At 37.3% G+C, this 16,047-nt stretch overlaps 1 protein-coding gene across 2 annotated transcripts in view; it reads left to right on the plus strand.

Annotated features, from left to right (window-relative positions):
• The window catches only part of CACNA1D (calcium voltage-gated channel subunit alpha1 D), a 171,041-nt gene that overhangs the window by 73,660 nt on the left and 81,334 nt on the right, over positions 1–16,047 (plus strand). For both annotated transcript variants that reach the window (XM_066195629.1, XM_066195628.1), the window contains exon 8: positions 6,232–6,335. In XM_066195629.1, the coding sequence (XP_066051726.1) occupies positions 6,232–6,335 (104 nt within the window). The remainder of the gene's footprint in view (positions 1–6,231; positions 6,336–16,047) is intronic.

Here is a 16,047-nt window from a genome sequence, read left to right on the forward strand (position 1 = left end):
AGCGTGTAGGAAATATTAAACAGATCCAATTTTTGTACAATGTATGGTACATATATAGGTGGAAGGGCCGAATCCAAAAGAAAGAGGGTGCTTAGTACTGAACACCTGTGTGGATATTATAACTTTCCATTTTTGTATATGATAGCTAACTATTTAAAAAAATGAACACATTGTTGATCGCATTAATTTTAGTCATTTTTTGAGCCCTTAGATAAATCTATGTGGAGGTTTTATAAATTTCTGTGAAATTAGTTTGGGCAATAGAGATAAATAGGTACAAGCACTAACAGTTTCTTAATCTGAAATTAATGTGCTGCTATTCATGAGAGGAGTCAAACACTTGGATTCTGTTATATCTGGAATACAGATTTTGTTAAACCTGGTAGTGCTCAACAGCAAGCCTTCTCTGGGTTACTGTTTTGTAGAGGTAGCACTCTTCATTTTGTTATGGTACATTCCATCTGCTCTGCAGATTAAGTAGGGTTGCATAATTATCTGAAAAAGATAAAACAATTTCTTAAGTCACGTTAGACATCTTGGCTTTCCTTGGAACAATTACTTGATTTCTGCCCAGCCCCTCCTCCCAGTTAAAGACCGTAAGCTGATTAATGGAATGCCACTAACAGGAATTAGCTAAAATACTATTAGATACAATACAGTGTCTGAATGAAAAAGAAAGACGTGCATCTAAACTCATTTCCAAACAATCATAGTAAAAATTTATAAACAACCATGTTTTGAAGAGTAAATGTTGAGAACCAACAGGTGGAAGAAAATGAGGTCTCTTCAGCTTGATCAAAGCAAATTCATTAAGCTGAAGCAGCGTCTTCCAAGTTGAGGTTTAACTTGAGAGGATCCTGTTTGCAATTGCACAGTGGTTTATATACAGAAGACAGAGGCCAAATTTAAGAGGTGATTAAACAATTATGAGACTCTCTAGGTCCTGTGACAATTTTACACTTCTCGGTGGAATCTCCTTTTTTTTAGGACTACCTTGATGCCTGAGCCATGGAACTCTCATTTTTCTAGGTGTTGCTGAGCTGAAATGCTTAACAAAGGGTGGTCTCAGCATACACCCCACCAATGCATTTCTATATTCCGTGTCAGAAGCAGAACAAAGCTGTCCAACCAGGACAGTGTCAGGGAAATCTGTGCTTTGACTCCAGGACACTGAATATAAAATTCCGTGCTTTTATAAATCAACCTGGACAGTGCTGTGCTTCAAACACAGCCTGTTTTAAGTCAGCTTTAAGTTAACTCCAATTCAGCCAAGAATATCTCAGGACAAAATCTTTGAAGCCAGACAGCTTTGAAAAGCTCTCTGGTGTGCTCCTCACTGAGTAGAATAAATAGCCTGATCTGAGGTTTTGTGAACCTCCCTTCCATGCTTCCAAGAATGCAGGCATAGTCCCACGTCACAAAATACTGATGTCTGCAGAACTTTTACACTTGTCAAGAGGCTGAATTTGTCAGTCTGAACAATTTTTAAGATGATGAAGCAGATTACAGGTAGTACTAAGTAAACCCACCAGTTATGTGTCTGTTGGCATGGTTATGAAAAGAGGAAGGTAAAATTAAAACCTAAGGAAGCTTAAGAAATTCAACAAAATTAGGAGGGTTTGAAACACTGTGGAAAATCAAAATAGGTTTATGCATCAGCACATTGTATCTATAATGGTACAAATGCAGAGTTAGAGGTTTTGTTTTATCATTAACCTCAGGTAGAGCTTATATTGATTGCAAATTGAGTTTGTAACAATTTTCAATAAAAGAATACCAGGTGTATAGAAAAGTTAAGACCTTCATTTGCATGCAATTGCCTATGAGAATTTTACTCACAATTACCACAGATAGAGATAAATGAGATTTTAATGAAGTTAATAATTAAAGTTTTAGATTGAAATTTGCCATCTACTTCTGTGTAATACTAAGGGTTATATCTGCAGTAAACTTGACTTTTTCCCCTTCTCCCTTCAGTCTTGGTCTCTGATAATTTATGCTGTGTTGTAATGATAGTTGACTCCAACTACAGCACAGCTCACGAGATAATTCTTCAAGATTGCAGACTCACCAACATATGTGTGTAAACATAAAGAGTCAAATATATAATGTGTAGTGCACAGCTACTGTTGTGGTGAAACACAATGAAGGGATTTGAAGAAACCTTTGTCCTTTATATTGTCCATGATTTCCTCTGTTCTCTGATTGATGTGATGGACAAGCTGTGGAGAAATGACATTCAAAAAGTAAGACTAGATCTTTAAAAAGAGGGCAAGAAGGATGGTTCTTGGTGGTGTCCTTGCCATAGGTATTTGAAGGCCAAAAGCCTCATGGTCTCAAAAAGAATCAGTCCATTGAGAGCCATTAAATGTGACACCTCCTTTGGCACAGTGCATCCCTGAGCCATTGGGCAGGAGACTCTTGCAAGGTAATATGCTGAGGATTTCAGATGTGAGATCTCCTTGAATCCCCGGTGTTGCTTTAGCCCATCTGGAACTAGTGACTTTAACTCCTTTCTCTGCACTTTGGGTGAGAAGTCAGCATTAATCCCTTCAAATGAATATATCTTCATTTTGAGGATGGAGATTTTTCTGTTCTCATATATTAACCAAGCTCTGTCTCTGTTTTTAATCAGAAGGCAAATCAATCCCTTTAATCTTTCTTTAATTGGAAGTTATGGAAAATGCCATTTGACATGCGTGAAATGAGCAGCAAAGTTTTCCAAAAAGGAAAAGACTTCTTTTTGTACTTTGATCTCTGGTATTAATGCCATCTGAATTATAATTTCATGAATAGAAATTACAAAGCATTACTTGATTAGAATTTAATTGTATCTAGAATTAAATGGTAAAGTTGTGGAGTAGTTTTTAGGAATTCAATCTTAGATTAGTTCCAAGGTCTTCTGCTAGGTTCAGGTGATCCTGAGTTATGAAATGCCTTTGAAATAGTTCAGCATTTGCCCAAGTGAAGCATTTCTTCTAGTACGGGTTAGCTGCAGTTGCCAATTTTTGCTTCACAAAGCATTAGTCCTAGATAGATTAAACTAAAACATTGGTCTTAAAATCCATCTGCATAAACGGGAAAGAATTTTTTAATATGTTGCACATTAAAAAATGACTGAAATCACAGCTGCTCGTACTAATGGAGCCTTTGTGACAGAGCATGAGAATTTCAGCTTTGCTCCTGGGTAACTAAGTTAGCAGAGTGCCTGGCTGCCTGAAAATGTTCCCTTTATGAGCAAAAGCAGAGCATGGACTGGTATTGCAGCGACTGCCAGAGTTCTGCTTTTTGAGCTCTGCTCAAAGTAAAATTGCAAATATTAATCTCTCAGGTTTTTCAAAATGATACATAGCAGAAAGATGTTGGCACCAATACCAGGCGAATTTATGTTTTCACTCTGAACTCTGATGACTTGGAAACAACTGTCTGCTAATTGTATAGTTGTTAGATGCAAAATGCATTCAGATGTATTCGAAATTTAATTAAAATGTTTGCTTTGATCAGTTATTGCAAGAAAAACACTTGGCCTGTATAGTATGAGTCAGGTCTATGAAGCAAACTCATTTCTAAAGTAATAAAATAATTATGAGTATACTTTTAAAAAAGACATTGAGTAAATATTATTCTTAAAACATAAGACGAGATGCCTGTGCTTGAAAGAAGATGCAGAGGGCAGCATCCACTGGGACAACGCAGAAATTCAGTCTGGGCAATGAGATGTTCTACTTCTTAACTTTGGGGCTTCATTGCTAAAGCTTCTCAAACACCGGGAACTCACTTTGACAGAATGGGTATAGGTGATAAAACCCCAAACTCACAGCTACTTTCCTTAGCAAAAGCCACTGACGTGCCAAGGGTTGTAGAAAGCTCTGCCCAGGAGATAAGTAGGTATAATGGCAGCATTGTGAAAGACTTTCCCATGTGAATATTGCAGAACTGAATGATGAAATCTTGGGATCTCTTGACATTGGAGGTAATTACGCCAATCTTGCTGAATGACTATAACCCTTTTTTTTTATTTTAACTTCTCCAAAATATAGTTTTATTGGAAGAGGAAAAAAATCCAAATCAAATATATATTTTCAAGTTTTCTTTCTTTTTTCATAACAAGTGTAATTTTAAGTTGTTTTTCAGTACCTCAATTCAATGAAAAAGCATTTTTAAAGATGATACATAGATTCTTTTAAAAGGTGCATGAAGAAGCTGTGTAAACTCTTCTGGTTTGGTTACTTAGGAAGTTTGTTACTTTAGTAACTGTAAACTGGTGCTATCACAGATCACCATGGAGGAGAAGTGCCTTTGGGCCTTAACCTGCAAAGACTTAATGTTTCTGTCCAACCAACTCTAGGACCCTCTTGTAGAAACTGAGATTATGATAGTTAAAGACAGGGGAAAAAAGTAGAAGAAGTAATTTTGAAAAATGTTTGTTCCCATGTTTAATAGGTTTATTCCAAGAGAGATGTTAAGGAGAGGCGTCAGACTTGACTGTCAATAGAGCTCAAAGCCTAATCACAAATTTCAGATATAACAAACACAATGGAATTCACAGAAGAGAAAACAGATTTGCAATTAGATTGTTCAACGGTATCATATGAATTTTATTGTCTGCTGAATTTTCATGTCTATAAAACATCTTAAGAAGAATTGAATGCAAAAGCCAGAATAATTCCTCTTCAGAAGAGCCATTGACAAGAAGCTTCACGTCAGAATTTTTGTGACTTGTCCGAATGTCTTTTTGCACCTGAATCCTACACACAACCCCAAATTTCCCTTTTTTAAAAGGTCTGTTTTTCTGAATAGGCATTTTTAGATCTCCACGGGTATGTTTCACCAGTCCATCCGTTGATAGGTATGATGAGCTGGCTAAAAATAACAAGTGTAAGAAATCTTTATAGAAAACCTTGTGTGAGTCTGTAAGGAGTGTATTGAAAGCTCAGGGACTTCAACCTCACTTTAAAAAAAAATCAGCGAAAACTTTTAAAATTTCATTCAACCTTGATCTGGATCTAACTTACGTTCAGAAGTTTTCCTGGAATGTTTCCATGTTTCCATTGTATTTCTAAAATTACTTTTCAAATTTTCATTTTCCTAAAATTGTGTTCATGCTTTTTACACAGATTCATTCTCATTTTTTTCTTTTGAATTGATTTAAAATGTCTGACTGCATTTGACTGCTTTATTTCAGGAAAAACTGTGGGAATTCTGTTACAGAAAGTAACACTGTTTGTTCAGTTGAGATATGCATTGCTGTTTATTTTCCCAAATGATCATTCATATAGATAGGATATACATGAACTAAAAATCCTAATATTTCAGTATACTTTGTGATCATCATCTTAATTGGAGATCTGAAATTTAGTTCATGTTCTCAGCGTTAAACAGAACTGTTGCAGTGCTCCATTTATGTCTGACAATATTTCTGATCTAAATGCTAGGTTCACTCAGCATTTTGTTCCAGGGTTTGTGTTGGAAATGCAAAGTGAATGTGGCCAGTGCCTTCTTGCTCTCATTATTCTTCTTTGATTTCTGAAGGAATGCATAGAATGTTATCTAACCTGAATGGTCAAATTCTCCTTTCTCTGACTCTTCATTGCTGTTAATATAGTGATCTACTCTATAAGATCATCTTATTTCTTGCAGATGAATGATGCAATGGGATTTGAATTGCCATGGGTGTATTTTGTCAGTCTCGTCATCTTTGGGTCATTTTTCGTACTAAATCTTGTTCTTGGTGTATTGAGCGGGTAAGCATACACCTTTTTCATCATGAAGGCAGAGTTCTGAATTCAGTTGCCATGAACACACAGGTTATCTCATGCAGGTGAGCCTTCAGTTGGGATGCCATCTTTTAATAAACCTCTATTGCTTCCTCCTCTAATTAGAACACAAAAAGTTTTCTTGTAGCTATCATATAAATAACATACAAACACCAAAATCAAAGTTTAGACCTATCAGTCTAAATACAATAATCTTCACGTGCTTTTGGCAAAGTTCTAAAATAAGAATAACAGTTCTCATGCACTCATTCAGATGTTATTTCAATTAATTGTCTAAAGTCTCACATCTACAACAACATTTGGGTAAGTAAATTTAAACAATTGTTCGTTCACTTTTTTAAGATCTGGATAAGCCATAAACTTTGTGTTGAACCTATGTGATCTGGCAGCTGCAAAAAGGACTCTGCTATTTAATGAATGACTGAATCATAACTTATTTCCTTGCGTTTTACAGGTAAATGATGCAATAGGATGTGAGTGGCCATGGATCTATTTTGTTAGTCTTATCATCCTTGGCTCATTTTTCGTACTTAACCTGGTTCTTGGTGTACTTAGTGGGTAAGCCCTTGAGTTAACATTGTGTATGCTACTGCTACTTGTAAGATGGCCTCTGCATTTACTCCAGCTTCTCAGCAATGGCTTTTTTGCATGCACTTGAGATTCTTATGTCATCCTACCAGTGTTTGCTCTTTGGTCTGAACTGTGTGATTTGAGTGCCTGTATCTGTCTTGACATCACGTTCACCATGCTTGCAAAAATATTCATTCAATGAGGCACTAATCTCCTTATTCTATAATATTCCTGCAGGGAAAAAGATTTTTGTGCACAGAGATGGGTGGTGCATCTGTACAGATATTCTCCCCTGTTGTTATATACAAGTGTCTTTTTCTGAAAGACCAACTTTTGCTTTTCTTCAAATAGTCAGAGTGCAATTGGAGTGTTGTTTATGTTTACCAGTCACATATTTTGCTCAAAATATGGCAAAATATTTTTAGTAAGTGCTTCAAGACCTGCCTTACAGAGAGTGTGGCTGCACTACCCCGGTGCAGTGTTCAGTGGTTCCTGGGTTGTAGAGCTGTGAACTGCTGTGACAACCTGCACCAGGAACTGATAAATTTATCAATAATAAAATATCAATTTAATATAGCTGTCAGTGGGAGGTTGTCTCAGCTTTTTGTTGGTTTGTCCAGGCTCCAGCCAAGAACTAAATCCGTGTCAGTTCCAGCTGTATAATTGCTTTAAAACTGTAGTTTATGGCAAGAGTTTACAAGATTTTCTTTTTACAAAGTCCCCTTGCACGAAGTTACAACCCTATTTCCTTTGCCATTTCCTGATTTCTAATGCACTTGAGCTTGGGAAACTCCAGTTCATGGTAAAGATATTTTTTGACAAATATATAAGTGATCCAGCTGTCATTTGAATGCTGAAAAGAGAATTCTTATGTTTGTATGCATTAGGTTTTAGTTACACAGCAAACAATATTCTGGCAATCTCAGGCGAGTTCTGCCCTCTTTGTTAGCCAACAGAAAAATTTCCCTTGTGTGGAAAGCAGCCTGACAGTGCAATTGATGGTTTCATCAGGATTCTGATAGTGTGATCATCCCTATTCATGGTTTTGCCACATTGCATCCATTATATCTGAAAGAAATGATAAAGCATTATTATATTCCTGGAAATCAGATAAGCAAACAAGATTTCCAGGTGTTGACGTAACTTCATTACAAGAGTCCTTTTATACGATGAGTGGTTTTACAATGTGCTTTTTAAAATATTTAGTCATTTATCTATGATAGATTACTGTTGCACACAGGAAACCAGGGAAGGCAGTTTTACCTTACTGTCAGACTGGCTTTATGAAGCAGATTTTTAAAAGAAAAATGGTAGTGCTAAAACAACACTGCTGATTTTAGATTTAATCTCATCCTTTCAAGATTTACACATTCATATCAGCTTTTTTTTATCCAAGGACAAATGTGTAAATTGTTGCAAAACTAAGGGCCCGGCTTTCAGCCACGCTGTAAAATGAAATAAGAAGGAGAAGGACAGATAAATGAGGGTAGTTACAGTGTAATTTATTTCTTTTATTGATGCTGTTACCTAACATTGCTGTGTGACTGGCTTTTCCACTGAAGTCCTTACAGGATTAGGCTCTCACAGTTCCTTCTCTGGCCCTTAAGAACATCACAAGCACCAATTAGTTTCTTCCTGTACTGTGGCGGTGTCTGGTAACAGATAATGAATATTCCTATTTTTCCTTCCGTGGCTCAAATTGTTCTTGATTTTAGATTTTTCTGGTTAAAAAAAAAAAATAAATTACAGGGAAAGTGACACCAAATTTGGTGTTTTGTTGCACATGTTAATTTCTTTTCCTGAAGTCATGGAAATTTAGAGATACTCTAATGAATCAGCTTAACATTTGATTTAATAAGTTTAAAATACTGTGTCAAGTTTTCAACATTATGATACATATATTTTTTGGAATATTGAGTAGTTTTTTAGCCATTCCAATACAGGGAAGAGGTATCCCCTTGTCCTTGGGTTCCTTTCTGCAGACAAGACATCACCACTGATTTCTAGGTTTTGTGTGTTCCAAAGAGCTCTCATGCTTCTCACAACCCTTGCCAGCTTCCCTTGGATTTTCAGTGCACAGAAATGGCAGTGAAAAGTGGGATGTGAACTCTCCTTATATTCATCAAGCCATTAATTGCTGAATTTATTTTTCTGCCATACTGTCAGCCAGGGTCAATTGAATGCTCAGGGTGCTTGGTGAATTGTCTGAATCCATGTTTGCCCTAAATACATGAAAGGCCCTGCCTAAAACTCCCATTTTTTGTTTTCTTTCTTAAGACAATGACACTGGAGAGCTGAGACATGTGATGTTTAAATATCACCAAGGACTGACACTGAAAGTGCAAGGAGAAAGTCAAAGGAGACACTCCTAAAAGATACCTATCATAGCAAACTGATGTTTGGTACAGAAGTGAAGAGAATGTCCTGGCATACTTGTTTGAAACTCTGACAAACAAGGACCAGTGTGGAATACTGTTACTCTGATTCTTTTTGATCAGTATATAGCAGTTGTATATAAATAATTTCCCCCATACTTTCTGTTTAGAGCTACTAGCCTAGTCTAAATTTTCTGGATAACTGTGATGTACTAGTAAAATCCAATGGATCTTTTTTGTGTTTCTTAGTAGAAAAATATTTTTTATTCTGAGCCAAGCATTGAATATGTAACACATATTTTTATTTTGTTTTATTTAAAAGTTACAAGCTTTTATGTTTTATACTCTTCAAACCATAACACAAAAACTTGGTTTATGATAAATCTACAGATAAATTTTACTAAACCAATCAAATACCAGGAATGCAAAAATTAAGCCAACTTATTTGAAAAGCATGGCTTTGCATACAGATTTTGAAAGTGGAATCTGAATGCCTAATACCTTTTCTGTATGAAAGTGTTACTTCCTTTATATCAGGTTATACCGTGCACATTTAAATCTGTTTGCTGTTTTTGATCTGTTTGTTGTTTTAAAATACTCAGTTATTCTCTTTGCACTCCTTTGTTATTCTGTGACCATCTGCCTTTTTGTATTTCTGTAATACCTCTTGTGCACTGCATGTTTGATGTATTTAGATACTGTAAAATGGATGAGAATGATGATTTGGCAGATCTTTTGTTTTACATCTAGCTTTTTCTGAAGGTGAGTATTCCTGGTGATCCATGTCATTCTTGCCTGCAGAAGGTGACATTCTTAAAAATACAGTTCATATTTTTAATATCAGTAGTGTAAATGAACAGAAACAATGTGTGTATGGAATCTGCATGTGGTAAATATTGTAATTTCTGCATGGAAGCTGACTGTGGAGATTATTTCCTAAGTAATTCCCTTGAATAACAAGGATGGAGAGAATTCATAGGCTTGAGTTAATTCAGCCTTTTCAAAAAACTCTAAAAAACGTCTTTTTACTCTGTATGAGACACTAGAAGTATTCACATTGCTCTAAAAGTGGATTTTCTGAAGGCCTGAAATTCTAGGTGCAGAAACTGAGAGCTCAGGAAAGGTCTCCTCCAGTTATTCCAGGGTAAAAGACCAGAGAGTATCATGGCTATTGGTGCAAAAGAATGAGCTGAAATTGAAAGTTAGAAATTATAAGGTTAAAGTTATTAGAAAGTGATCAAATAAAGATCAGGATGGAGATACTCCATCCATCCTGAAAGTGTAAAAAGTTAAAAAAAAAAAAAAAGTTAAAAGAGGCATGTCAGTAATTTAGCATGTATTAAACTAGTTTGCTATGAACAGAGGAAATATAAAACTTCAAAACTTGTTTATCAAGAGGCATGACTTTTATTGATACATGATAATCTGTTCATGAAGATAGTTCTTACCATTAGGAGTTGGGTTCTGCTGATGGCATTTTCTGCTCAAGGCATTTCTTTGGGTAGCCATGGGAACAAATAAAACTTTTCAAACACACATTATTAAATCTATAAGTTGAATTTATTGCCTTGCAAAAGGACACCAAAACATAGGCTTTGACATGTCCTTACGTCCTCCTACATGTGATGTTGCAGGTTATTAAGTGAATGTTAATTTTCTCAATTTTTTCCCCCAGTAATATTTGCAATGTATGTACATAGTAATTCTAAAAGCCAAGGGTGTGTACTCATCCACCCCAATCTCCCAGCAATATCTGTCAATTAATGTCGTGTAAAATATCTTGGTGCAGATAAGTTTATACACCTAAGAACTGTTGTCTACAGTATATATGGAAAAAAATCATTGAAAAAGACATTTGAATAATGATGCACCAAATAGAAAATGGCAGTACACTGTCATCCATAGGCTTTCAGCAAAAGGAAAATGAACTGGTTTTGACAGTGTTCCTTTTCACAGGAGCAGGAAGGCCTAGTGAAAAATACAAAAGAAAAATTGTTGCTGAAAATCTACCTCCTTCCCATAGATAAACTGAATATACATTGAAAACAAGGAGAGGAACTCCAGCTGTAGATCTCAGGAGGTTATAAGCTGGAGCAGGCTCATTTATTTCTGTGTCCTGGTGAAAGTAAAACATAAATAAAAACCAAGGAAATGTTATATTTGATCAATCAATTGAATATACTAACAGTAATGGATCAGCAAATACTTTCAGCTTTATATGGCAGTAAATAACTGATTGCTTTAGACATAAACCTTGACTGAAGTCAATGTGGACAGTTCTGTACTCTTAAATAAGATCTTGGAGGGAACTGATTTTATTTCAGTCCTGTTTGAACTCACCACACCAAGACTTTTTAAGGGTTAGTCCTTGCTGGTGAGCCCCTGGCAGGGAACAAACCGTGACAGTTTCAGTAACTCCATTGGGAGGGCACCGATGTCCCGATGTCAGGTGATGGCAGCATTTGGTCCTGTGCTCAGAACTGCCCCTTCTTCTTCCAAGAAATCCGGAGTGTGCTGAGCCAAATGGGTCTTGACCCAGGAGAGAAGGGGCACATCTTAATATGCAGATCTAATGGTCTGAAACATCAGATCTCAAGGTTTGTTGCTCTATCAAATGGTTCCTTGTCTGTTCCTACTGGAGACCCCATAACATTCATGGGCACTCTGGCACAGCAAGGCTGTTCAGGCCCTTGCTCCACAGAACTGCTGCTGGAGCTGTTGAATGCACATTCTGTTAATTGCTAACAAACTGCATAGAGATTGCCAGGGGTAGGTAGTAGCAGTTTGCATTTCCCCATTAAGAGCCCAATGCTCCTTACTCAAGGAAAATTCCTGCGAGGGTTTTTTGGTTTTGTCCTACAGTAATAATTCTGGTGTTCAGCCTGTGAATTTTTTTTCCCCTAAAAGAAGGGGTGACAATGATGTATACAAATCTCCTATAATTAAAGATGTGATGGTACTTAACCTTTTTATGTCTCTCCACATCTGTTACACTTTACACCCAGCTGTGAGCTGCTGTGTGTGCTTAGCTGTACACTTGAAGTAGTTTTAGTTCTCTGACTCGATTCGGCTAATTTGTTGGTTGGTATGGTTACCACTGCGTGAAACCTCTCCTGCAAGTCTGGTGGCCAACGCTGTACTCCTGGGAGTACATTTTTGTTATTGTGTGACTGTTCTCTGTGAACAAGAGAGTCTAGGATGTCTGGGTGGCAGTTCTGCATGTAGAATTAGCTTAACACTTTTCACATACCAGACCCCGTGAGCAGTGAGCTCTGTACTGCAGGAGATTCACTCTCCCTCCCACTGCATTTGCAGTGACACAAAAGGGCAGGAATATGGCTAATGAAGGATTTGTGTCCTGATTTATGCTTAGATATCAAAAGCACCCGTCTGTTTCATATCATCAGTGCCCAGAGTTGCGCAGGAGTTTCAGCAACACTCATGGTGCTGCGCAGGCCCCCTGATGAGATGTCCTTGGCCTTTAGCATGGGAAAGCTTTCAGCTGGTAGGAGGCTGGTATTGGTGTCTCTAGTTATTATATCTGGGAATATACAGAGAGAGGGGAGAGTATACCAAAAGCATTTCAATGAATTGCCTTAGGACTTCTGGTTAATATGACCCTGCCTGTAATTTACGGTGTGAGAACCAGGGAGATGTAATTGAGTCTCAGCAGGCATTTCTTGCTGCCACTTCCACCTTGTTGCATCAAGCCATTCCCAACTGATGCATACCAGCAGGGGTTATTTCACTCTGCTGAAGAAAGAAAAATCTGGCATGATTACCCCAGACTACTGAAGCGTGAATTCAAGCCCTGCATTTTATATGCTTCTGCCTCAACAGCCATTGATGATGATGGTGTTGTGCCTGAACAGAGAAATGAGATCATCTTTCTGCTAGGAGACAGGGAATTTTTGGGGAACAGAAATAAATCCTGAATTTTATATAGTGGGTTAGTTATCACTAAAAGTAAATGAGATTATGTAAATTAGTATCCATCAAATGCTTTATTTTGCAGATGATGTCTCCATTGTGCTGCAGATACAGCACCCTCAGCCCAAAATATTTTCAAATATCCGATCCAGGTCCAGAATGAAATAAGTGTTTAAAAGTTAGCTCTTAGCACAGGCATTTGTGAAACCAAATATTTACAGAGCTGAAGTCCACTTACTGCAATTAATGTGCAGTTTCTTGAGCCTGTCACCTTCAGAGGCTGCTGGCCCAAGTGCTGGGTTGATGACAGGGAGGCCAGTTCAGGCCACCAGTCTGACCTCGTCAGTCCCTGTGTTGCCTACAGAGCCAAAAGCTTTTCTTTTCTGCCCTGGACACACCCTTCCAACTGCACAGCCATGAAACGCTTCACAAGCAGCTGTCTTAGTCCTCCTTCCAGGAGATCAGCCAGTGTCTGCGTATCTTTATCTAAATGCTCAAGTATTTTTTTGTCCAGATGTCTTTGTCAGGAGCTTTGAAGAGCCAATATTTCTCCCTGTTCTCATTCCCATTATCCTTTTCAAATTACTTATTTCTCGGCCAAAAAAAAAAAAAGAGATGCTTTTGTTTTGCCAGCAGGAAACTCGTTACTTTACAATTCTGTTAAGTTCTCCTTCCTTATTCATGGCATGTCACTAAAAGGAGTATGTAGTATGTGTCTGAGGGATGTCCCTTCATTGTGGATGTGATAGAAAAAAAATACCATAGAGCCAGATTCTTCCCTCCCCTGAAGAAAATTGTCTTCTCGTGTTTTATAGTTCCTTACAAACAGTCAAGTTTAAAAAATAAAATTAAAATTTTTAAATATTGAGGAAATAAGCACCCTTGCATCTCCCCCTACTGATAAAACACAGCAGCCTGTAGCAAGGCATCATCTGACTTCTGTGCAGTATTAAAGGGAGAGGTCAGAATCAGCTGTGTATATAAAAAATATATCTGCATGCAGCTGTTTTAATGTAAAGTCAGAGTTAGAGAGTGGTTCAGCCATGGGTGAAGTGCTGTTCAAAGTATCAGCCTTGCCAGCTGATTAATTAAAAAATTATTTCCTTCACTTCACTCTATTTAGTACCAGCAACTTTTGTTTTGCTTCACCCTCATGCATCACATCTCCTTTGAATTAATAAGAAATACCTGAAGGACTTCAAATGAAAAAGACATGAATACTTAGCAAAAGCAGCAAGGCTTGTTACTTCTCATTTCCTACCCTGCCATGATAGCTCTTTCTCCAAAGATACTGCCAGTGGGAAGTGAGTCACTAGTGCGTTGCCTCAATCAGGTGGAAAGGACACTCTCTAATCCCCTGGGAGAAGCTTAAATCCGGCATTTCTTAACCCAAACAGTTTCTTATTGACTTGTGAAATTACTCTTTTTTTAGTGATTATCTTTCAGACAGATCTTTAGAGCTCTCTGTTTCACTGGCATTTTCTGAGGAGATGGCCTCTTGCAGAATCTTGTCCTTGGATGGGAGGTGAAGGATAGCAAATGCAAAACAAGCACTGTCATTCTTCAGCTTCATTACAGTGCCATCAGATGGAACAGGATGATCCCCATGTGCCACGCTGAAATGTTGTTGAATTAAGTCCTCAGCTGCAAAAGATATAGTGCCTGCCTCTTAGCATTTGCAGCAGAAAGTTGTGTAATTTCTGCAACATCACATTTAAAAAACCTCCAGCACCTCTGTAGGTGTATGTAAACAGCTTAACACTTAAATTTACTGATGTCCTCTCAACACTACATTTTTGCTCTGACATGTTTAAAGACTAAAAAAGCTAATAAAAATAAATAAGAAACCCCTAGGAGAGATTATGTCTTTGCAATTCTAAATAAATAGTGTATATCACCAAACTGAAAAATTATATTGAAAAGCTGAGACTTTCTTTTTTTCTGTTCTGTTTTCTTAGGGCAACATTTTTATTGATAGTTGTTTTGCCTTCTTAGAATATTTTTCTGTCTTATATTAATTTTATAATATTTTCCACTTGAAAAAGGATATTGTTGAGTGGTTCAATAAATTTCCCCTTAAAAGTGTACTAATTAGGGAATATTTTCGAGTGAAATTTTCCAATAAATAAAGGAGTTGCAAATTCATAGTAAATGAAATTGCTCTAGCCTTTTTAAAGTTTAATTTTATCTCTATTGTAAGATTAATGTGAGTAGCAATAGGACAAGGGGTAAACAGCTTAAAACTGAATGAAGGCAGTTTAGATTAATATTAGGAAGAAATTCTTCCCTATGAGCGTGGTGAGGCTCTGGCACAGGTTGCCCGGAGAAGCTGTGGCTGCCCCATCCCTGGAATGTCCAAGGCCAGGTTGAGCAGGGCTCTGCGCAACCTGGGATAGTGGAAGGTGTCCCTGCCCACAGCAGGAACATGGAATGGGATGAACTTGGAGGTCTCTCCCAGCCCAAATCCTTCAATGATTAACATGTTAGTCAGAACAAACTTAACTTTAAATACTGATTTGTATGTACAGTCCAAAAGATCCTTGCCTGCACCTAACACTACATATTGATGCTCAGATAAACTGAAATGTGTTCGTCCTTGAAGCAAAGGTGTTACTCATGTGGAGCTGTGGATCACATCAAAAGTTGTAATAATGTTGGCATGTGAGGTGTTGTTGGGGGAGAATATATTTGTCAGTTGTCTTGAGTCATATGTCATTCAGGGAATCTTAGATTTATGGGGTAATTCAGGTTTAAAAAGATCTTGGGAGGCATTTTATCCAATCTCCTCCTCAAAGAGCATGATTTCGTTATTTTTGTTATCATTCCATGATAATTCAGGGATTGAATCTAATCATGAACTAAACTGGATAGACAGTCCAATACATTGGCTTGAGATGGGCAATGAGATAGAGGATTAAGTTTCTGTTTCCGGTCTGTGAGAACAGGACTTTTATGTTCTGTTGCAGGGAGCAAATTTCCAACAGCACAGGAGTCAGTATGTGGTATAGCTAAGGGAGAGTCCAAAAATGGATTTCTGGAATACTGTATGTTTGGTCATGGCCAATGAACTGTGGCTGGGAGAGGAAGGATTTTAGAACTGGCTACCAGAATTTCCTTTTCACTGGAACTTAATACTTAAATGTGAAATTGCTTCATTATTGCAAGCTGGTTTCTATTTGTAGATAAAAGCAATTTAAAAATCTTTATAGAGGAGCAGTAATTAGAGAACAGACTGTTCCCTTATGGGAAGTGTCAAAAATGCTGCCTAGTTTTTGATTAAATCATAAAAACTCTGAAAGTTGAGATGTAACGTGGTAGGGATTTGCCATGACTTCTTTGCACCTCTACCTTGTTTTCAAAGCAGTGCTCAAATCTTCGGTGTATTTTCTATGTCC

This window comes from Chamaea fasciata, unplaced genomic scaffold (assembly GCF_029207755.1).
Source record: "Chamaea fasciata isolate MVZ Bird 193981 ecotype frontalis unplaced genomic scaffold, bChaFas1.0.hap1 SCAF_13, whole genome shotgun sequence".
Lineage (NCBI taxonomy): Eukaryota > Metazoa > Chordata > Aves > Passeriformes > Sylviidae > Chamaea > Chamaea fasciata.